Genomic DNA, 19,770 nt, shown 5'->3' with positions numbered 1-19,770 from the left:
AAACTCTCAAGGTGGCGGCCCCCGCCAAAAGGACAGCCGTCCAGCCAGCCCTCACTTGTCCTCCAGACATCTATGACCCCCCAAATGTGAGGTCCGCGGGATCACAACTGGAAGATTCAGAAGAGGAAGCAAAAAGCAGGGGCCAGGGAGGGGGTCAAGCTGGCCATGGAACTCTGTCCCACATACTCACATACCCACGTACATATGCAACAAACCACCCCAAACGTACCCTCAGCCGGTGGGTACCAGAGCCAGGCGGCACCCCAAGGGGATGCACAGAACTTTGCTTCACTGTCCTTCTCTGGAGAGATGGGCCGAGAAGAGTGACTCCAGAGTGGGAAGCCTTCACCTGCCTCCTCTCTCAACTCTCCCTGCCCAGCCAGCCTGGAGAGCAGTGACAGGAAGATGGGGGGGGGGGGGGCAGGCAGGGGGTCTTGGTGAGCTGCCACCAGTGCACGCGCTGACCGGGCATGGTTTCAGAGGCTGTGCCCCGTACTTCCCACCCAAGCCCCTTACCAGGTGGAAGGCGACCAGCAAAAAGTCCCAGAGAGACGCCTCAAACCGCTCTGCCCAGGATGAGGCTGTGCAGGGTGCGGGCTCCTCAGAGTAAACCCCCCCCCACCCCCCACCCCCATCTCCTTTCCCTTCTGGGCGCCCCCAGGACACAGAGTGGCCCCTCCCTTTTCGAACAACCCCAGAGCCCAGGGGTGTCCCAGCCAGCGACAACGACGACGTGGCAGAATCAGCAAGTCGATCCTACATAAACAAGAAGGTAGTTGCCACCAACAACGGGGCATCTAGTTTCTCAGGAGGTCCCCACAAGCTACCACACCGCGCCCGCACGCAGGAGTTGCTGCCCAATTACCAACTTGCAGCTGACCGCCGACGGGGAGCAGCCCTGCCCCCCAGCCCCCACCCCATCCCTCCTGCGCCCCCGCTCACTTACGCCTCCGTCCTCGACACCTGTCTGGGTACCGGTCTCTTCCCTGCCCAGACGCGGCGCGTCTTCCCCTTCCTCGCTCGCGGCGCTTCCTCCTTCCAGCCCCAGCCTCAACCTCTTCTCCTCCGGAGGGGCGTCCTCCGCCTCCCGCCTCTGCCGGCCATCCCTGCCTCTGAGCTTGCCCGTGTCCTCGGGGCTGCTGGAAGGGCTGGCCATGGCTCCAGAGGGCTCTGCCTGCACTTGAGGGAGAGGAAGGACCCAGCAGCCTTCCGAGCCGAGCGGCCTGTCGGTGGGAGACCGGGCTTCTGAGCGCGGGCTCGGTGGGTTCGCGCGGCTGGGCTCGGAGCTGGGCTCCTCCGCGGACCACTCCTGTCTCTCTGCCGCCCCCTGCTGGCTGCTCGCGGGCACAGCGGGCACGCGTGGACGAGGCCTGCGCGGGTCTCACCTGCCCCGGGGCCAGGCCCGCTCAGAAAAATCCTGCCCACCCCGCCGCCCAGTTCGCCCACACGGACGGTCTCCCTGCCCAAGGAAGGGAAGGGACAAGGGACAGACAGACGTCCACTTCTCCAGCGCCCTACGACGATGGACACCCTGGTCCTTGGTACTGTTCTGCATCTTGAACGGTTTGGAGGTGACTGGAAAACTGGGGCTGCTCAAAATGCCAGGAGAATTCAGCCTGGAGAATGATGCGCTTAAGGCAGAGGCACCATATTTCAAAGCTGTGCTTACCTATCAAGGGTGTTTATTGAGCATCACTATGAACCAGGCATGGTGATGGTGGGGGTGGGGGCAGGGGGGGAGGGATGGTTTACAGCAGTGACCATGGCAGGCATCGTCTCTGCCCTGGTGGAGCCCAGTGCAAGGGGGGTGGGGGGAGGTGGTGACTGACCGACATTGCCAAAGGACTGCAAAGAGACATGCTGAGGAGTGTGTGAGTCGCTCAGTCGTCTCCAACTCTTTGTAACCCCATGGCCTCTAGCCCGCCCCCCAGGTTCCTCTGTTCATGGGATTCTCCAGGCAAGAATACCAGAGTGGGTAGCCATTCCCTGCTCCAGGGGATCTTCCCGACCCAGGGATTAAACCTGGGTCTCCTGCATCGCAGGATGCTGGGGAGAGAGGAGCCTAAAACAGCAACGCCTCAGAAGGTCTGGGGCTGGTGAAGGGGCAGAGGAAGTGAACGCTGAATGGAGGTGAACAAGATGAGTAGTTCTCAGCCAGGTGAAGGGTGTTCAGGCAGAGCGATCAGCACATGTGAAAGCCCAGGGGCTGGGAGGGAGGCAGCAAGAAACCTGTGGGGCCGCAGCGGGGTGGGCGAGGGGAGCACAGGGTGGTGGGTGGAGAGGTTGCCGGGGACCAGGCATGCAGGGCAGGGCCAGACAGAGCACCACTGGGGGGCTCAGCCCAGCAGCAGTCCAGATGGACAAAGGGAGGAGACATTAAGGGACATTTTGGAGTGATGGGCTGATAAATCTGAGTGGGCCCCCGATGTTCCCTTAGCACCAGTGTGGGGCTCCCTCCTCAGCTGCGTGCTGAGTTGAGCCAGGAGGTATATTCTAGACATTTAAGTGTCATACCCAGAGTCCAGAACAGGCTGAATGAGCGCCAGGCTCCGATGTGTCCTGAGCTTCCCCAACCAAGAGCTGAGACCATGTTGCACTTGCTTGTTAAATTTTTTCTGCCACTAAGCTCCTGCAGGCAGTTGCTGCCTCTGCTTTGTTCACGATTTTATCCTTAGAAAGCCCTCACGGTGGGTAGCACACAGTAGGTGCTCAAGAAACATTTGTAAGATAAGTAAATGGATCTGCTCCCACCCAGTGGTCTCTGCATCCCGCGTGTTCCCCCTTCTTGCTTCAGCTCCTTCCCCTCTCTTCCACCTCTTCCCTCTGCCCCAGCACAAGTAAAACCCTGTTATTATCCCCAGTACAAAGGAGCAGACTGTGGCATAAAGAAGGCACCCTATAGTGGGAACAGCTGCCACTGAACTGGGAAACCTAGATGCAGTGAGGGGTCCCTGCATCCCAGAATGGCACAGGCCAAGTGGCAGCTCTCAGCCATCAAGGCAAATGGTCGTTGGCAGAGTCAAAGCATAAGTCAGAACAGTCCACCTCACAGAGAACCATAGCAGCGGCCAGCCGAGCATGGTGATCCCAGACGTGACACAGATCGCAGTCTACTGAATTCTTAGTTGATCCGTACAAGCAGAGGAGCTCTAGGTCAAGGGAACAAAAGCCTAACTTGAATCATAAAAACAGATGGTCATGACCTCTCAATCAATTCCCAGACTTGAGCCAGTTTACAGACTCCAGGAGGATGGGTCCCCTTGAGGAAGGACCTTGATATACTGCCAAAAATATATACTCTTAATCCTTCTCCCAGCCTTCCCCAAAGGGACCTATGCCTTTTATCAGAGTGACTACATGGGGGAACAAAAACAGACCCTTCCAGGATCACTGAACACAGACTCTGATCTGACATGAATTCCAGGAGACCCCATCATTGGATTGGAGTCCACAAGTCAGAGCAAGGTTTATGCAGGTCAGATGACCAGCACAATTTTAGCTCCACCACCTCACAGTGGTCACAGTGGGTCACCAAACCCATCCTGTGGTTACTAATACAGTGGAAAGCTGGGAGTCAAATCCAGGGTGTCCAGTTTAGAGGCTGTGCTCTTAATCACAAAACAGTGTGACATGTCTAGGAAGAAAGTATTGACTATAATTCAGGATTTCAGTTCCCAGGCCCCACGCCCAGCCCAGGGTCATCGTGTCAACCCTATTTTATGCAGTATTCAAACATAGGCAGGAAAATTAGGGACAATCAAAAGGTCACAGGGCCTGACATCAAAAGAAAGGGCATGAGTTTACTAAGCCAGTGGGGTTAGATCCTCCAAGGACCACTACTCACCTCCCTGGCAGTTTGACTAGGTCTGATGGTCAAGGTGAGAGAAAGGCCAGAACTAAGGTAAGCCCTTTCACCATCTCACCTGAGAAAAGATCTGTAAATTCTTTGGGAGGCCTTTCAGATATAGACTACACCAGCAATGAAACAAGCTACAGTGACTTGGACTGCAAAGCGATAAAACCAGTCAATCCTAAAGGAAATCAATCCTGAATATTCACTGGAAGGAGTGATGCTGAAGCTCCAATACTTTGGCCACCGGATGCAAAGAACCAACTCATTAGAAAAGACCTTGATGCCGGGAAAGATTGAAGGCAGGAGGAGAAGGGGACAACAGAGGATGAGATGGTTGGATGGCACTACCGACTCAATGGACATGAGCTTAAGCAAGCTCCAGAAGATGGTGAAGGACAGGGAAACCTGGCATGCTGCAGTCCATAGGGTCACTGAGCAACTGAACAACAACAATGATGGAAACTATGAAAGAGGTTATGTACCATTTGAAGGAAGATACATCCTCTGCATTGGCGGGGACTTTGGAAGGCCATCCTAAGCAACACAGAAAGGTGCACCTGACTCCAAAGAGAGCTGGAAAGGCAGACTCCAACACAAAGATTCAAATGCAAGTGCTTTATTTTGGGGGTGAGTCCAGGAAACTGGTTGAGGAAGTGGGGAAGCAGGGAAGGCAGTTTATAAGGTGGACAAGTCACCACTGTGGGCCTAGAGCTAATCCATGGGAGAAAGTATAGAGAGTGCACCTCAGAGTCATCCCAGCGAGCGGTGCGGGAGCTGGGCACTCACTCAGTCTTGACTGACAGCTACCCCCTGGAGGGTCCTAACTCCCATGTGCTTCTGGCAATTGATGGCCACAGAGAGCCTCAGGCAAAGGCAGGCCAGCCTGTGCAGCAGTGCTGAGGGCAAGGCATGCAGGCAAGGGCACCAACAGTGTCCCCTGCAAAGCCCACCTCTCTCCTTTGGCAGGTTCCAGCAATGCCTGGATTCACATTCTTCCACCGTGGGGCTTAGGGAGCAGATTAGCTCAGCTGGGACTTTGGGGGCAGAGCTTGACTGGGGTTCTGGCTTCACTCTTAATCACATAAACTTAGGCAGGAAAACGGGCCTCTGGGAGCTTCCATTTTCTCATCTGCAAAATGGGTGTAATAGTACCTTATGGGTTATTGTGAGAACTGAACAAATTGTGCATATAATTTGAGCCCTAATATATAATAAGGGCTAACATATAAGGGCTAACATATAATAAGGGCTCAAGTAGAAAGTGTATTTATTGGGACTTCCCTGGCAGTCCAGTGGGTTAAGACTCGGTATTTTCACTGCCCCAGCCTGAGTTCAATCCTTGATGGAAGAATTAAGATCCTGCAAGCTGCATGGCACAGCCAAAAAAAAAGAAAGGAAAAGGAAGGGAAAAGAAAGGAAAGGAGGAAGGAAGAGAGAAAGAACAAAGGAAAGAGAAAGAAAGAAAGGAGAAAAATTTAAGCACATTTATTAATATCATCAACTCATGTGCTTTTCTTACAGGAAAGGCAAGGCTGGCCCTGAAGCTGACAGGCCCTGAGGCCTCCAGGTGGAGAGGAGAAGGGAGGCTGAATAACGAAGAGAGTGACAGCCGGCGTCAGGAAGCCAGAGGCAAGGGCCGGGGTTCTGTGACATCCCGCACGGCAGCCAGGTCAGCCACGAGAAAGTGCGAGTCTGACCTCTTCAGCTGGTGGTAAATTGGCGCGTGAGAAACGTCCACCCCACGGCTCTCCTGCTCAGACCCCTGTGGTCAGCACCTGGCCATCTGAGAGGTGGAGGGCGGAAGCCGGTGGTCGGGACCACCCTCTTCCCACTGACACCAGCTTTAGGTTGTTAGCTGAGGGCCAGGGCTCCATCAAGATGAGACAAACATGCTCCTCAAGCTCTCATCTGCCCAAGCTTCCGGGGCACTGATCCTCCCATAAGGACGGACCCTTGATCCAAGGCACTGCTGCCTCCTCTCCAACGAGAAATCTCAGCTGGGGGTACCGACACCTCCAAACCCATAACTTCATCAGGCAACTGATCCACAAGCCGTATATCTCCTGGTGCCACCTAGGCATCACCCACAGCATGTTGGCCATATGAACCCCCAAGCCCCCCCCCAGTGCTAGCCATGACCACCAACATCGACCAGGACACCCAAGGTACTGAGCCGTAGTCAGGATTTGTGCTGCTCTGCACCACTGCTGAGAATCCCATCTTACTCCCCACCAGTGGTCACTGGGGACAGGCGTCTGTCTCCTCCACACTGTACCCCAGGTCACCATGCATCTCTGCTCAGACTCTCAGCTTCTGCTTCACTTGGAATGCACATGTGTCCATGTGTCCTGCACCTGTAATTACACAGGTACTCATAGGTCCTACCAGGGCCACCAGTGAGCTCTCCACCAGCACAACTGTAAAGGCATAATCATGCTGGTGGTTTATTCTTACCTTTAACGTTTTTGTTAAATATCACCAAGGTGCAAATGACAGTCCAACAAGTCACCAGGTTCCAGGTTCAAAAGTGTCACTTTTTGCTTCTGTCTCATCTCACCTTTAATTCTGGGACGTGACTGGATGTGTTTTTCTTCTCCTCCCAAGGAACATCACAACCCAACTCTTCATCTGCTTAAACGGTTCACACACAAGATATCAGAGGGCCTCTCCTGAGCCCCCAACACCCAAATCCTTCCCTCCTCAGCTCTGAACCAAACTGGTGAGCAGGCATCTGCCAGGAGAGAATGCAAACACCGGACCAGACGGACATCAGCATTTATCTAAACCATTCCTGCCAGCCCTTCCTACAGGCACATGTGTATCTGTCTTGATTATATCTCCTCTTGTTCTCACTAAACGGGTACATGCCATGTCCCATTGTTTGCTGCTGTGAGATGCTGATCGCTGCAAGAGCCTTTTAATACACACGCAACACTCAGAACAGAGACGAATCCCTGCCTTCTCTCTGGCACAATTGCGCCATAAATTGCAGAGTTTAGAGAAGAGAGCTTCAGAGGCAGCGCCCACACAGCCTGAGAGAGAGAGAGAGAGAGAGACAGCCCTGGGAGAGGAGGGAGGCAGCCCCCTCCCCAGCGCCGTCATCTTGAACCCTCAGACAGGGCCACGGGGCAGAAACAGGAGTGGGCACAGTGAGTCCTGGGGCTGGCAGAGGGCCTGACTTCAGAGCTTCTGGGCAGACCCACCGTCAAACCCTCTGGGCCCCGAGGACTCTCGACAACCGCACATCATCATCTTGACGTTGAAGGGCTCATTTTTGTGTGTCACTTTTTTTTTTCCCAGAAAAGTTTGTGTGATTCATTGTGTGGCTGTGCATGTACTCTGTCTTATCTGTCTCTTTGCGACCCCTTGGACTGTAACCCTCCAGGCTCTTCTGTCTGTGGACTCCTCCAGGCAAGAACACTGGAATGGGTTGCCATTTCCTACTCCAAGCTCATTGTGCAGACGGGAGATTAAAATGAGTTTCTATGGGCCACGGGCTAAAAACCCAGAATGGCCCAGGAAGTATTGCACCAACTGAGATTGTATGCATGTGTTTCTGTTTCTCTCAGAGGAATATTCTGAATTCAACTTGACAAAGGATTTCATGACCACCTCCTGCTCCCCGCCACGTCACCACAAGAACCACCAGTGTGCCTTCATTTCAATATTTAATATACCTTGACCTTGACTGTGACCAGGGAAAGGAGAAAAAGGAGAAATGTCACTGTTTGGGGCACTGATGTGAACCACTCAGAAACTGGAGACAGAGAGTAAAAGTTCCCTCCACATGCCATCCAATTGGTAAGAGTTTATGGTAATATTATTAGCCAGATAATAGTAATAGCTGATGTTCCTGAGAGCTTATATTCTACGCTGTTCTAAACACTTTGTGTGTGTTAGCTAAATACATCTTCAGCCCACTGAAGGGGTTATTATTATTATTATTATTATTATTATTATTATTATTATTACTATCACCATTTTACAGATGAGGAAGCTGAAGGATAGAGCTGGAACTTGCATCTCCGTTATCTGCCTTGAGCCCACGCTCTTAACCATTCAGTGACACCACCTCCCAGAACCTCCAGGTAATCACTGTCACTGTAAAATCAAGCTGACTTGATCAACATCAAGATGATGATCAAGTTTAGAACCAGCAAAGATCACAGCGTGTTCTGTAATCACTCCAGCTTTAACATTAGCAAAAGCATCATCCTTAGTTCTGTGTTCAAACACCACTCCCCACCCAGAAGCGTACACATTCATGTTAGTAACAAAACAAGAGGAAAAGAAAGCTCACCCAAGACCACAGTGAGTGATGGAAATAAGGTTTTAACCCAGGTATGTCTGTCTTGTGAGCCTGTGCCCTTAGCCACCTGCCCAACATCTTACCTTCCTGTAATGAAAAGCTCTGGTTTAAGAGAAGTCAGTGAGGTCCCCAGAAGGGCCATGTAAGACACAAGAGGTACACAGCAAGGCCCTGGTCACCTCTAGAACATTATACCAGAGAAAACCAAATAGCAACTACATGGGTTGAAAGGCAACCTTAATTAACCAGACAGAGGAGGAAATTCCCCATCCCTTGGGCTGAGTCTCCTAAGACAGAAGGGAAGTATCTTTCATCTTTCCACCCACATTGCTGCCAACATTCAGCAAGAGTTCCAGTGGGTAAGACCACCTGTGTCTGCATCCAGCCATGCCGCTTGACCTGGACTATTTTATGAGCATGAGTGAAATCAATTTCCAATCAATGCTTCCAATGCTGAGTAGAATTCATACAGTAATAAGTACCAGTGTTCTTACACACTTACACACACACACACACACACACACTCACACACACACACTCTCACACACAGACAAAATTTAAGAATCTTGAGGGAGTGAATGCTTGCAGAAAAGATACATGTTATCTCCCTGTCAAGGAGCTGTGGCATCTGACCCCTCATCTACACCTAGGTACAATCCATCTCTCTCTCCCTCTGTCTCCCTCCTCCCCGCCCCTCTCCCCTTGTCTCTCTCCTAACTCTTACCTCACTTCCTCCTTGGTTTCCTCCTATTTTTATCAATACACAAACTCTGATAACCCTAGCCACATACCCTTTTCTCGCTGGCATCTCCCGGCTTTCCCTCGAAGCCAGACCTCAGCTTCAGCACCATGGCCAGAGCAGGGCTCCCCTTCCCCTCAGGGCAGGGACGAGGGGCCTCTGACTCGCCCTCTGACCCCATCAGTCCCTCTCCCTCCCTCCCGCTCTCCCTCTCTACTCCCTCCCTCCCGCTCTCTTCCTCTCTCCTACCCTCTCCTCTTCCCCTGTACCTAATGCTGTTTGCGCACACCTGCGGTGATGTCAAAGTTTTGCCCAAGGAGACAAGTTGCTATGACAGATACAGGGACACAGCCTGGCTGGCCAAGAAAACACAGCTTGTGTGGGTCCCAGACACGAGCACCACCTGGAGATATACCATGTCTTGGCTCTGTCGTCTGACTGATTTGGGCACCGAGTCCCTGTAGAAGGGGTAAACACTGGAGGACTGCACCGCTCTTACCGGCCTCAGGACACACTGACTCCAAACGTGACATTTCCATCCCAGTTCAGAGCAGGGAAAACACTGAAGAATAAATGGGCTAAGGAGTGGGCACTCAGGGGATTTCCCTAGAGGTCCAGTGGTTAAGACTCCACACTTTCAATGCAGGAGATGCGGGTTCAATCTCTGGTCGGGGGATGAAGATCCCACATGCCTCACAGCGTGGCCAAAATGAATAAATAAAATTTTAAAAAGAAGTGGACACTCAGGTTCTTCCTCACTGCCCTCACTTGCCACCCTCTCCTACTTGCAACTAAGGGGAGTGTGTGTTGTGTAAGCCCAAGTGTGTGTGTAACCGGCTCTGTGTATGTGTGTGTTGCGGGGGGGGGGGGGGGGGGTGGCGGGGCAGGAAGGATCTGGGGGAAAGGGAGGTTTCTAGCAAATAGGATGGGAGGGAGGCCAGATCTGAGAGCAGAGCAAACAGCAGATGTTAACCACCTGGGGAGAGGTTCATTACCCTGTGAAAATCATCCTAAAAGAGCTAACATTGTTGAGCAATTGCCATAGCTAGGCACTGCTAACTGCTTTATATGCATCATGCCATCTAATCAGAACAACAACTCTGTGAGGCAGGCACTATTCCCATTATACCGACGAGAACTCGAAGGCTCAGAGAGGTTGAGTAACTTGATCAGAGTCATACAGCTAGTGAGTGACAGACAGACGTAAGCAGGAGCATAAAAAAAGGCAAGAGCAATTAGGTGTAAAGGGAAGGAACTAGTCCTACGTTAGAGAAATGCAATTAATTTGGGTTTGGCAAGCTTGGAGGTTATCTTTTCCCCTGTCTTCCGATCTCAAGAAGGAATTTTTATAAAGACAATGCTGACAAGTTCTTCTCGCTGTGTTTGGAATACCAGAGAAAAGGAAAGTGACAAATCAAAGCACAAATGTTCGCAGTTGGAGACACAATAGACCTTACTGTCAGGGCGTATTTTTTTAAGCCAGGACATTAACACTGTGATGCTAACAGCAGTGGGCAAGGGAATGGGAGACTTGAATTTGAGTTTGGCTCCCCTGGTAACTTGCTGGGGCCTCTGGGTCTTAGTCTCCACTCCACTCACCCCTCTAGCTGCCAGAAAAGGAGGGGCTCCAACCAGGCTGCCCTTCCAGCTGCTGAGCTCATGCTCCCAAAGGTGCCCCAGGACAAGGCCTCCTTCCTTTCAAAAGAAAAAATTAAAAAAACAAAAAAACCACAGGCACACTGGCCCCTCTTTCCCTGCCCAGGAAATTAAGGGTCAGGGTATCCCCAGACGCCAACGGGGAACCACATCTGACTAGAGTCCCCCAGGAAAATGCTTGCTGAGCCTGTCTGGAGTGCCAACCACCCCCCAGTCCCCTCCAAAGCCAGCCACACACCCACCCTACTTCAGGTGCTAATCTATCAGCCGGGTTTCCTGGGGAAACAGAACTCATTCTTAAGCTCTCTTTTATGGCTTTTACCCAGAATTGATTTGAATAAATCAGTCTAATGCTGTCTCTACAATGGAACCAATTGTAAAAAAAAAAAAAAAAAAAAAGCTTTATTTGTTCAGCTATAAAAGCAGGTTGGAGCTTTCTTCCTCCCATTCCAGGGCTGATGGAAGCACGTACATTAAATCTCACAAAGGAGGAGTTGTCCAAAGGTGAGGACCCAAGACCCTCCCAGGATTCCCAGGCAAGGGGGTCCCCTGCAGGATTCATACCTGGCAAAGGAGGCCAGAGATGACCAATTGTGGTTTATCTGCTCCTGATGCTAACACCTAGATACCTGTTGTGCTCAGCCAGAGGCTTGAGAAAGCAAGGCTTCCCTGAAAGCTCCTGTTTTCCTGGCTCTTTTGATTTCTCCTCTCTCAGAAAGAACTCAGAAAAGTCCTGCCAATGTGCCAGGAGCTGCATCAAGTCTCAAAGGCACCTGCAATTTAGGGATCCCAGGGATGAGGACTTTCTTTCTATTCTGCAAAGTCTTGTCTTCCTCAGGACCTTTGCATGCACTGTCTGAAGTTCCCACACTCTGCAAGTGTGGCTCTTTCTTTCTGTTCCTTCAGCTCTCTTCCCCAAGGCCACCTCATCCCAGGAGTCTTACCCAAACACCCTGGAATAGATGTTATTCTCTTGTGGAACATCCTGTTCTTTTTCTCATGTCTCTTTATAGCACAGAAGCAAGACAATGTTTTGTTTAAGGATGAGAGTTTAGGAGCCAGGGAACTGAGAATGAGCCCTCTCTTCTCCTCTTATTAGATGTTAACTTGGAGAAAGACTTTCTGACTCTGAGCCTCATTTTCCTCACCTGTGAAATGGGAGTTATGAAAGCACCCACCTTTAGAAATGTGCCTGGCAGGAGACAGCACTCCATCAATGTTTGCTGTTACTTGTGTTGTAACTGACTGATGCGTATCTGCCCCACCCACCCACCCCGCACACCTGCCTATGTGCTCCAAGAGCACGGAGCTCGGTCATTCCGTTTCTGATTAGAGCCCCAGGGTCGAGTTCAGTGCCTGGCACATCCAGATACTAAAAAAATATTTCTCAAATGAACAGAAATTCTGTTTGTTTTATGTTTACTTCACACAGACTTGAGAGCAACAAAGCAGAAATGGCACTGTTTTATTTTTGTTTTTGTTTTTACCATTTTACAGATGGAAAACGAACACTGAAAACCCCAATTTATCTAAGCCTGGACAGTCAGGTGTCCAAGCAAGGCACAGCCCACGTGGCCAGCACTTTTCCCACTGGAGGTCAGGAAGCAGAAACCCGGTATTGCACCCCTCCCTCTGGCACCTGAGGCCACCACACCTCGGCAATAAGGAAGTCATAGGTCAGTTCCAGACCCATGGAATAGGCTTACAGGGCTGATGCAGACTTGCCCCTCCTGCCCTTCACAGGGGATCTTGAAGAGCTGCAAAGATCAGGCCCAGGGCTCTGGCTGATGGTACAAGAGGGTGGCAGAGGCCTTGGTGTGGGAGCTGAGGACTTAGGGCTCAGAGGGTTCTCGTGGTCAAATGAACACACAGAACAGGGAAGCACACTCACAAAGCAGACTGACCTTCAAACATCAAGCAAACGTAGGGACCACGTATACTTTTGTTCACTGCTCCCTAGCCCACAGGCCCTTGGCAAAGGACTTCCATTGATAATTACTAGTTGAATAACTGAGTGAATAAGTGGATGCTTGAATAAATGAGTGAATGACAACAACAATAAAAGCCTTTGTTTGTCCTCCTTCCTCTCTCCTCCAACTCCTGACTTGGAGAGGCTGAGTCTCATAATAGCTAAGAGGGCGTCCTGTGACCCTGCGAGGGTTCAAACCCCAGCTCTACCATGTACTAACCGTGTGACCCTGAGCAAGTAACCTAGCCCCTCTGCGCCTCTGTCTCCCCATCTGAGGATACCCATATGAGGGTATTAATTGTGACTTCCTAGTGAGACTGTGAGATCTAGATGAATTCATATGTATAAAGCACTTGGAAGTGTCTGGCACACAGCAAGCACTCAAAACAAGTATTAGCTGTTATTACCATACTGGCTTTTCTCTGTATGTTTATTATTTTCAGCCTTTATTTGATTTGCCTCTTGCTATAAGCTTTCTTGAGCCCTTTTGGGGAAGAAGCAGAACACAAATCAATTTAATAAATGAACTACTCAAATATAACATTTACAGGGTGGACTTAATCTAACAGATTTTCTCCTAATAAGACACACTTGCAAATTAAACTGTCTAATTTGGTAATATCTTTCAAAATGTTAAATGCTCATACCCTCTGCCCCAGAAATCTCACTTCCAGGGACTGATCTTGGAGATACATTCACTTGAGTGAGCCAAGGTGGCGTACAAGGAAATTCACTGCAGCATCATTTGAGAAAGCAAACAGCCAGAAACAGCCTACATGTCCATGCATGGAAGATTGGCTAAATGAATTTATGGTGTAGCCTAAAGCAGGATGTATGCTGCTACTAAAAAATGGAGCAAAGTTTTATGCACTGACATGGAAAGATCTCCAAGATATATTGTTTATGAAAAAAAAAAACGTTTCAGAATGTTGGAGAGAGCTTGACTTCATTTGTGTCTCTAAGCACACACACATACACAGACACACAGACATGTACACAAACAGATGTGCGTACACACACACATACACCAGTCATTATGCACATTTTAAAGATGAAGAAACTGAGGGACTTCCCTGGTGGTCAGTGGCGAAGACTCCTCGCTTCTAATGCAGAGAGCCCAAGTTCGATCCCTGGTCAGGGAACTGGATCCCATATGGTGATGACAGTTTAGTTGCTAAGTTGTGTCCAACTTTTGCAATGCCTTGCGTTGCAGCCCACTAGGCTCCTCTGTCCATGGGATCTCCCAGGCAAGAATACAGGAATGGGTTGCCATTTCCTTCTCCAGAGGATCTTTCTGAGCCAGGGATCCTGAGGTCTCCTGCCTTGCAGGCGGATTCTTTACTGACTGAGCCACCAGGGATGCCCCTAGATCCTGCATGTCACAACTAAAAAAGATTCCAAATGCTGTAACTAAAAGATTCTGCATGATGCAATAAAGAATAAAGATCCCACGTGTGGCAGCTAAGACCTGGCACAGTCAAATAAATAATTTTTTTTAAATGATGAAGTAACTGAGTCTCAGAACCCTAAGATTCCACAGCTGGGAGATGACAACCTACACTCTTTCCCTCTCTGCCTAGTGACAGAATCTCAGCACAGATCAGAGCACAGCAGCAAGAAGCCATCCTGGTAACAGATAAAAAGAAGCTGAAACAGCCAGAAGTGCTGACATTGAGCAGTGTGTGTGTGCTAAGTCACTTCAGTCATGTCTGACTCTTTGCAACCCCATGGACTGTAGCCCTCCAGGCTCCCCTGTCCATGGAATTCTCCAAGCAAGAATACTGGACAAGGTTGCTATGCCCTCCTCCAGAGGATCTTCCCAACCCAAGGATCAAACCCAAGTCTCTTTACATCTCCTGCATTGGCAGGTGAGTTCTGTACCACTAGCAGCACCTGAGAAGACTTCCCTGGTGGCTCAGATGGTAAAGAATGCAATGTGGGAGACCTGGGTTCGATCCTTGGGTTGGGAAGATCCCCTGGAGGAAGGCATGGCAACCCACTCCAGTACTCTTACTTGTAGAATCCCATGGACAGAGGAGCCTGGTGGGCTACAGTCCATGGGGTCACAAAGAGTCAGACATGACTGAGCGACTAAGTACAGCACAGCGCAGCGCCACCTGGGAAGCCCACTGAGCAGAGTCTGGAGGTAAGAACTGGCTCTTTTTTTCTCTGCTAGTTCCAGTGTCTTGCTATTTCTCTCTCTTTCTGACCTCAGCATTTTGGGATAACACTTTCTAAAAACTACCATTCCCCAATACAGAAATCAATAAAATAAAAAGGTAAAAATAAAAAACAAGCAAAATGTAGTATATGAACATATGAAATATTATTCAGTCTTAAAAAGAAAATAGAATTAACACATGCTACAACATGGATGAACCTTGGGGACATTATGCAGCAACATAAGCCAGACAGAAGAGGAAAATTGTTGCATGAACATACTTATATGAGGTTCTGAGAGCAGTCAAATTCCTAGAGTTAGAAAGTAGAACTGTGGAAAACTGGTCAACCACTTGTAAAAGAATGAAACTAGAACACTTTCTAACACCATACACAAAAATAAACTCAAAATGGATTAAAGATCTAAATGTAAGACCAGAAACTATAAAACTCCTAGAGGAGAACATAGGCAAAACACTCTCCGACATAATTCACAGCAAGATCCTCTATGACCCACCTCCCAGAATATTGGAAATAAAAGCAAAAATAAACAAATGGGACCTAATGAAACTTAAAAGCTTTTGCACTACAAAGGAAACTATAAGTAAGGTGAAAAGACAGCTCTCAGATTGGGAGAAAATAATAGCAAATGAAGCAACAGACAAAGGATTAATCTCAAAAATATACAAGCAACTCCTGCAGCTCAATTCCAGAAAAATAAATGACCCAATCAAAAAATGGGCCAAAGAACTAAACAGACATTTCTCCAAAGAAGACATACAGATGGCTAACAAACACATGAAAAGATGCTCAACCTCACTCATTATTAGAGAAATGCAAATCAAAACCACAATGAGGTACCATTACACGCCAGTCAGGATGGCTGCTATCCAAAAGTCTACAAGCAATAAATGCTGGAGAGGGTGTGGAGAAAAGGGAACCCTCTTACACTGTTGGTGGGAATGCAAACTAGTACAGCCGCTATGGCAAACAGTGTGGAGATTTCTTAAAAAACTGGAAATAGAACTGCCATATGACCCAGCAATCCCACTTCTGGGCATACACACTGAGGAAACCAGATCTGAAAGAGACACGTGCACCCCAATGTTCATCGCAGCACTGTTTATAATAGCCAGAACATGGAAGCAACCTAGATGCCCATCAGCAGATGAATGGATGAGGAAGCTGTGGTACATATACACCATGGAATATTACTCAGCCGTTAAAAAGAATTCATTTGAACCAGTCCTAATGAGATGGATGAAACTGGAGCCCCTTATACAGAGTGAAGTAAGCCAGAAAGATAAAGAACATTACAGCATACTAACACATATATATGGAATTTAGAAAGATGGTAACGATAACCCCATATGCAAAACAGAAAAAGAGGCACAGAAATACAGAACAGACTTTTGAACTCTGTGGGAGAATGTGAGGGTGGGATATTTCAAAAGAACAGCATGTATACTATCTATGGTGAAACAGATCACCAGCCCAGGTGGGATGCATGAGACAAGTGCTCGGACCTGGTGCACTGGGAAGACCCAGAGGAATTGGGTGGAGAGGGAGGTGGGAGGGGGGATCGGGATGGGGAATACGTGTAAATCTATGGCTGATTCATATCAATGTATGACCAAAAAAAAATTATAATAATTAAAAAAATAATTAAAAAAAATAAATAAACTAAAAATTTAAAAAAAAAAAGAAAGTAGAACTGTGATGGAGGGAGGGGAGAGTGGGAATTAGTGTTTGATGGATAAGGAATTTGGGAAGATGAAAAAATTCTGGAGATGGATGGTGGTGGTGGCCAAACAATGTGAACGTAATTAACGTCACTCAACTATACACTTAAAAATGATTAAAATGGTAAGTTTTATGTTACATCTATTTTACCACCCAGAAAAAAAAATTTGATTCTGCTATTCTCTTAAACCACATAGAAAACCTATATGGGAAAAAACCTGAGGGAGATGAGTAGGATCAGAGTTGGCGACAGGGCTCAGCTGTGAGAACCACTGGCTCACCCCTCATCCCAGGTATCTCTACCCTCCCCACTGCCTTCAACCTAAACCAGTTGGTTGAAACCTTTGGTTTTGACTTTCTTCAAGAAAGCATCTCATCCTGAAATCAGTAGATCCATGACAATTATATGCTACTTTCAAATTTAGTCGATAAATCAGATAGATGGTGGAGCTGGTGGCTCTATGACAACACCCACAGGTCCCAAATTGACACTTTGCGGCTCTGAGCATATTTCCCACATGACAGGAATTTCCACCCAGCTATGGGGCCTGGTTCGGGGTAGCTTGAAGGATGTGTAGCTTCCCCTCATGACGTCACCCTCAAAAGTTTCAGGCCCTGCCCCCCAGCCCACTCAGCCTCACTCAGTGACTCATGAGGTAGACCCATCCAGTCTCCTTGAAGCTTGTGTTAGTTAGATTGCTTTTGGAGTCAAGTAACAAGAAAATCTGGACTTGAGCTGGTTTGCCCAGTAAAGAAATGTATTTTCTCATACAGGTGGCAGGCCAGAGGGAGGGCAGGGTTCAGCTGCTTTATACATCTGGATAATTCCATCAAGATCTAGGCTCTTTCCGTTTGTCTCCTCTGTTGTTGTTTGTTGTTGTTTAGTCACTAAGTTGTATCTGACTCTTTACAGCCCCATGGACTGCAGCATGCCAGGCTTCCCTGACCTTCACCATCTCCCAGAGTTTGCTCACATTCATGTTCATTGAGTCGGTGACGCTATCCAACCATCTCATCCTCTGCCGCCCTCTTCTCCTTTTGCCTCTACCAACCTCAATCTGCACTTCCTCCTGAGGCTGGTTCCCATCCTGGTCAATAAAAAAATTAAATAACCAAAATGCTATTGACTTATGTACCCAGGAAGCTTGAGGGAATGATCCTAGCTTCAATGCTCAGCTGGATCCAGGTTCAAACAGTGTCATCGGGGCTATCTGTATCTCTCTCTTCTTATCCCTCACCTCTGCTGCTGCTGCTGCTGCTAAGTCGCTTCAGTCGTGTCCAACTCTGTGTGGCCCCATAGGCGGCAGCCCATGAGGGTCCCCCGTCCCCGGGATTCTCCAGGCAAGAACACTGGAGTGGGTTGCCATTTCCTTCTCCAATGCATGAAAGTGAAAAGTGAAAGTGACGATGTTCAGTCGTGTCCGACTCTTCGTGACCCCAAGGACTGCAGCCCACCAGGATCCTCCATCCAGGGGATTTTCCAGGCAAGAGTCCTGGAGTGGGGTGCCATTGCCTTCTCCGATCCCTCACCTCAGCTCTGCTTTATCAGATGAGCTCGACCCAGGTGGACACAAGATGGCAGTTCACAGCCTCCAGCCTACATCCCAGATACAGCTCCCAGTGCCAATTCATGAAGAAGTGTCTTTCCCCAAACCTCTAAGAAAAGATTTGTGGGACCCCATGATGGGCCCCATTCTTATAATATGCCATTCCTGAACCCATCAATAGCTGTCAGGATCAAGCCTTCTTGTTGGACAAGCTTGAGTCACATGACTACTTTGGACCAGAGGAACTCCAGCCAGGGTAGAGGTGCTGACCTATCTTTCACACCCAGAGGCCGACAAGCATGATCTGAAGAAGTCAGGAGACCATGAAGGGCTCTAAGATAAGCATCAAGTTATGCTCCAGGACCCCAAAACCACAGCTGTTCCCAAAATCCAAAATGACAGACAGTAGGGTGAGCCGCTGGTTTGTTCATCGGTTTTGATTCAGTAAAGAAAGATGTGAGCTCCAGGATCTCTTGGGAGGCTGCCAGACAAAGAACTATGTGGTTTTTAAAACTCTCTCTTGGAGCTCACACTCATGACAAATGCAATCATGGTTCTATATGTCTGGCATCAAGAGACAGTAATCTTTCAGCAAGTTTGAAATCTCACTTGGTGTATTTTTTCTCAGCCTTATCACTAGAATTTCAAAGTTAACCCAAAGATACTCCCGAGTTAGTAGGAAGCTCAGCAGTATTTCTTTCCTGACAGATCTTTGAGCTCCAGCTCCAGCAATCTCCGGGAATGCAAGGTGACTCCTCGTTGGGAAAATACTGCATTTGTCCCTTCCATAGGAAGGGCTGTTGCTCACCATATGGAGTGAGGCTTTTCCAAATCCAAGAAAGAAATATGTCCCCTTTGCTCCATAACCCAAGAAGAAAATAAAACACAGATTCTCACAAATAGGAGAGGGTTGAATTGTGTTTGTTATTCTCAGCTTCGAGGCAGCATTGATTACTTCTAAACAACAACAACAAAAAAAAAGTTCCATTTCTAATATACAGTCACTCCACATCAGATTTATATACTTGAGCTTAAAGGAAGCCAAGTAAGTTATCTGTTCTTGTTGTACCTGATTAACCTCAATACACAAATCCTACAAATCAATAGTTAATTAAAAATGTGGCACTGCCTCTGTAGTTCAGTTACCTCATCCCTCTGCAAACACTACCCACCTTGTATATTATGAAGCTAAAAGCCACATGGGCCACTTCTAGGGCAATGTAGAATTGTACAAACAAGAAAATAAACATATTTCCAAAACATTTCTACTCAGGGACTTCAGATGTCATTTTTGGGCTGTATTCGCAACTCGAGGCTTCCCATAGAAGCTGCTTCAGGCGTTCTGCAGAGCTGCCCAAGCCTTAGAATCACCCTCATATGGACATGAAGCCCATATTCTCTGCACAGTCAGGGTTTGTAAAGATGCTCCCATGGCGATTTGAAGTCCTGGGTTTCCATTTTTCAAGCTGTCTCCAGGCTGAGAGCCTAAGAACTCACCCGCACCTCATATTCACCCACGCCTTCTAAGCTAAAAATAATCAAGAACAATAAGGCAGACCTGATTTATTTGTCATTTCCTGGTTACTGGTAACTCTTTGTTGGGTTTGTTTTTCACTTCACACTCTTTTTTGCTATAACTAAATCATCTATTTTTTTTTTTTTTTTTTTATAAATGCATGGGTGCCCTACCGTATTCCAAAGGGGAATTGGAATGGCTAAGAAAACAGTGCAGCGGAAATAGCTTTGCCAGGACCACCCACTGAAGTAGACTCAAGTCACACACTGATTTCACAA

General features: G+C 48.4%; 1 protein-coding gene across 1 annotated transcript in view; it reads right to left on the bottom strand.

The window, feature by feature from the left end:
- LOC133063956 (uncharacterized) overlaps positions 1 to 1,555 on the bottom strand; it is a 994,855-nt gene extending 993,300 nt beyond the window's left edge. Inside the window, exons 1-2 of the mRNA XM_061153890.1 lie at positions 1,497 to 1,555; positions 947 to 1,334 (exon numbers count right to left, since the gene is read on the bottom strand). Coding sequence (XP_061009873.1) covers positions 947 to 1,334; positions 1,497 to 1,555 — 447 coding nt within the window. The remainder of the gene's footprint in view (positions 1 to 946; positions 1,335 to 1,496) is intronic.
- Positions 1,556 to 19,770: the final 18,215 nt, after the last annotated feature.

This window comes from Dama dama, chromosome 10, assembly GCF_033118175.1.
Source record: "Dama dama isolate Ldn47 chromosome 10, ASM3311817v1, whole genome shotgun sequence".
NCBI lineage: Eukaryota > Metazoa > Chordata > Mammalia > Artiodactyla > Cervidae > Dama > Dama dama.
Note: the sequence above shows the minus strand (reverse complement) of the source record. Positions and strands in the feature narration are given on the sequence as shown.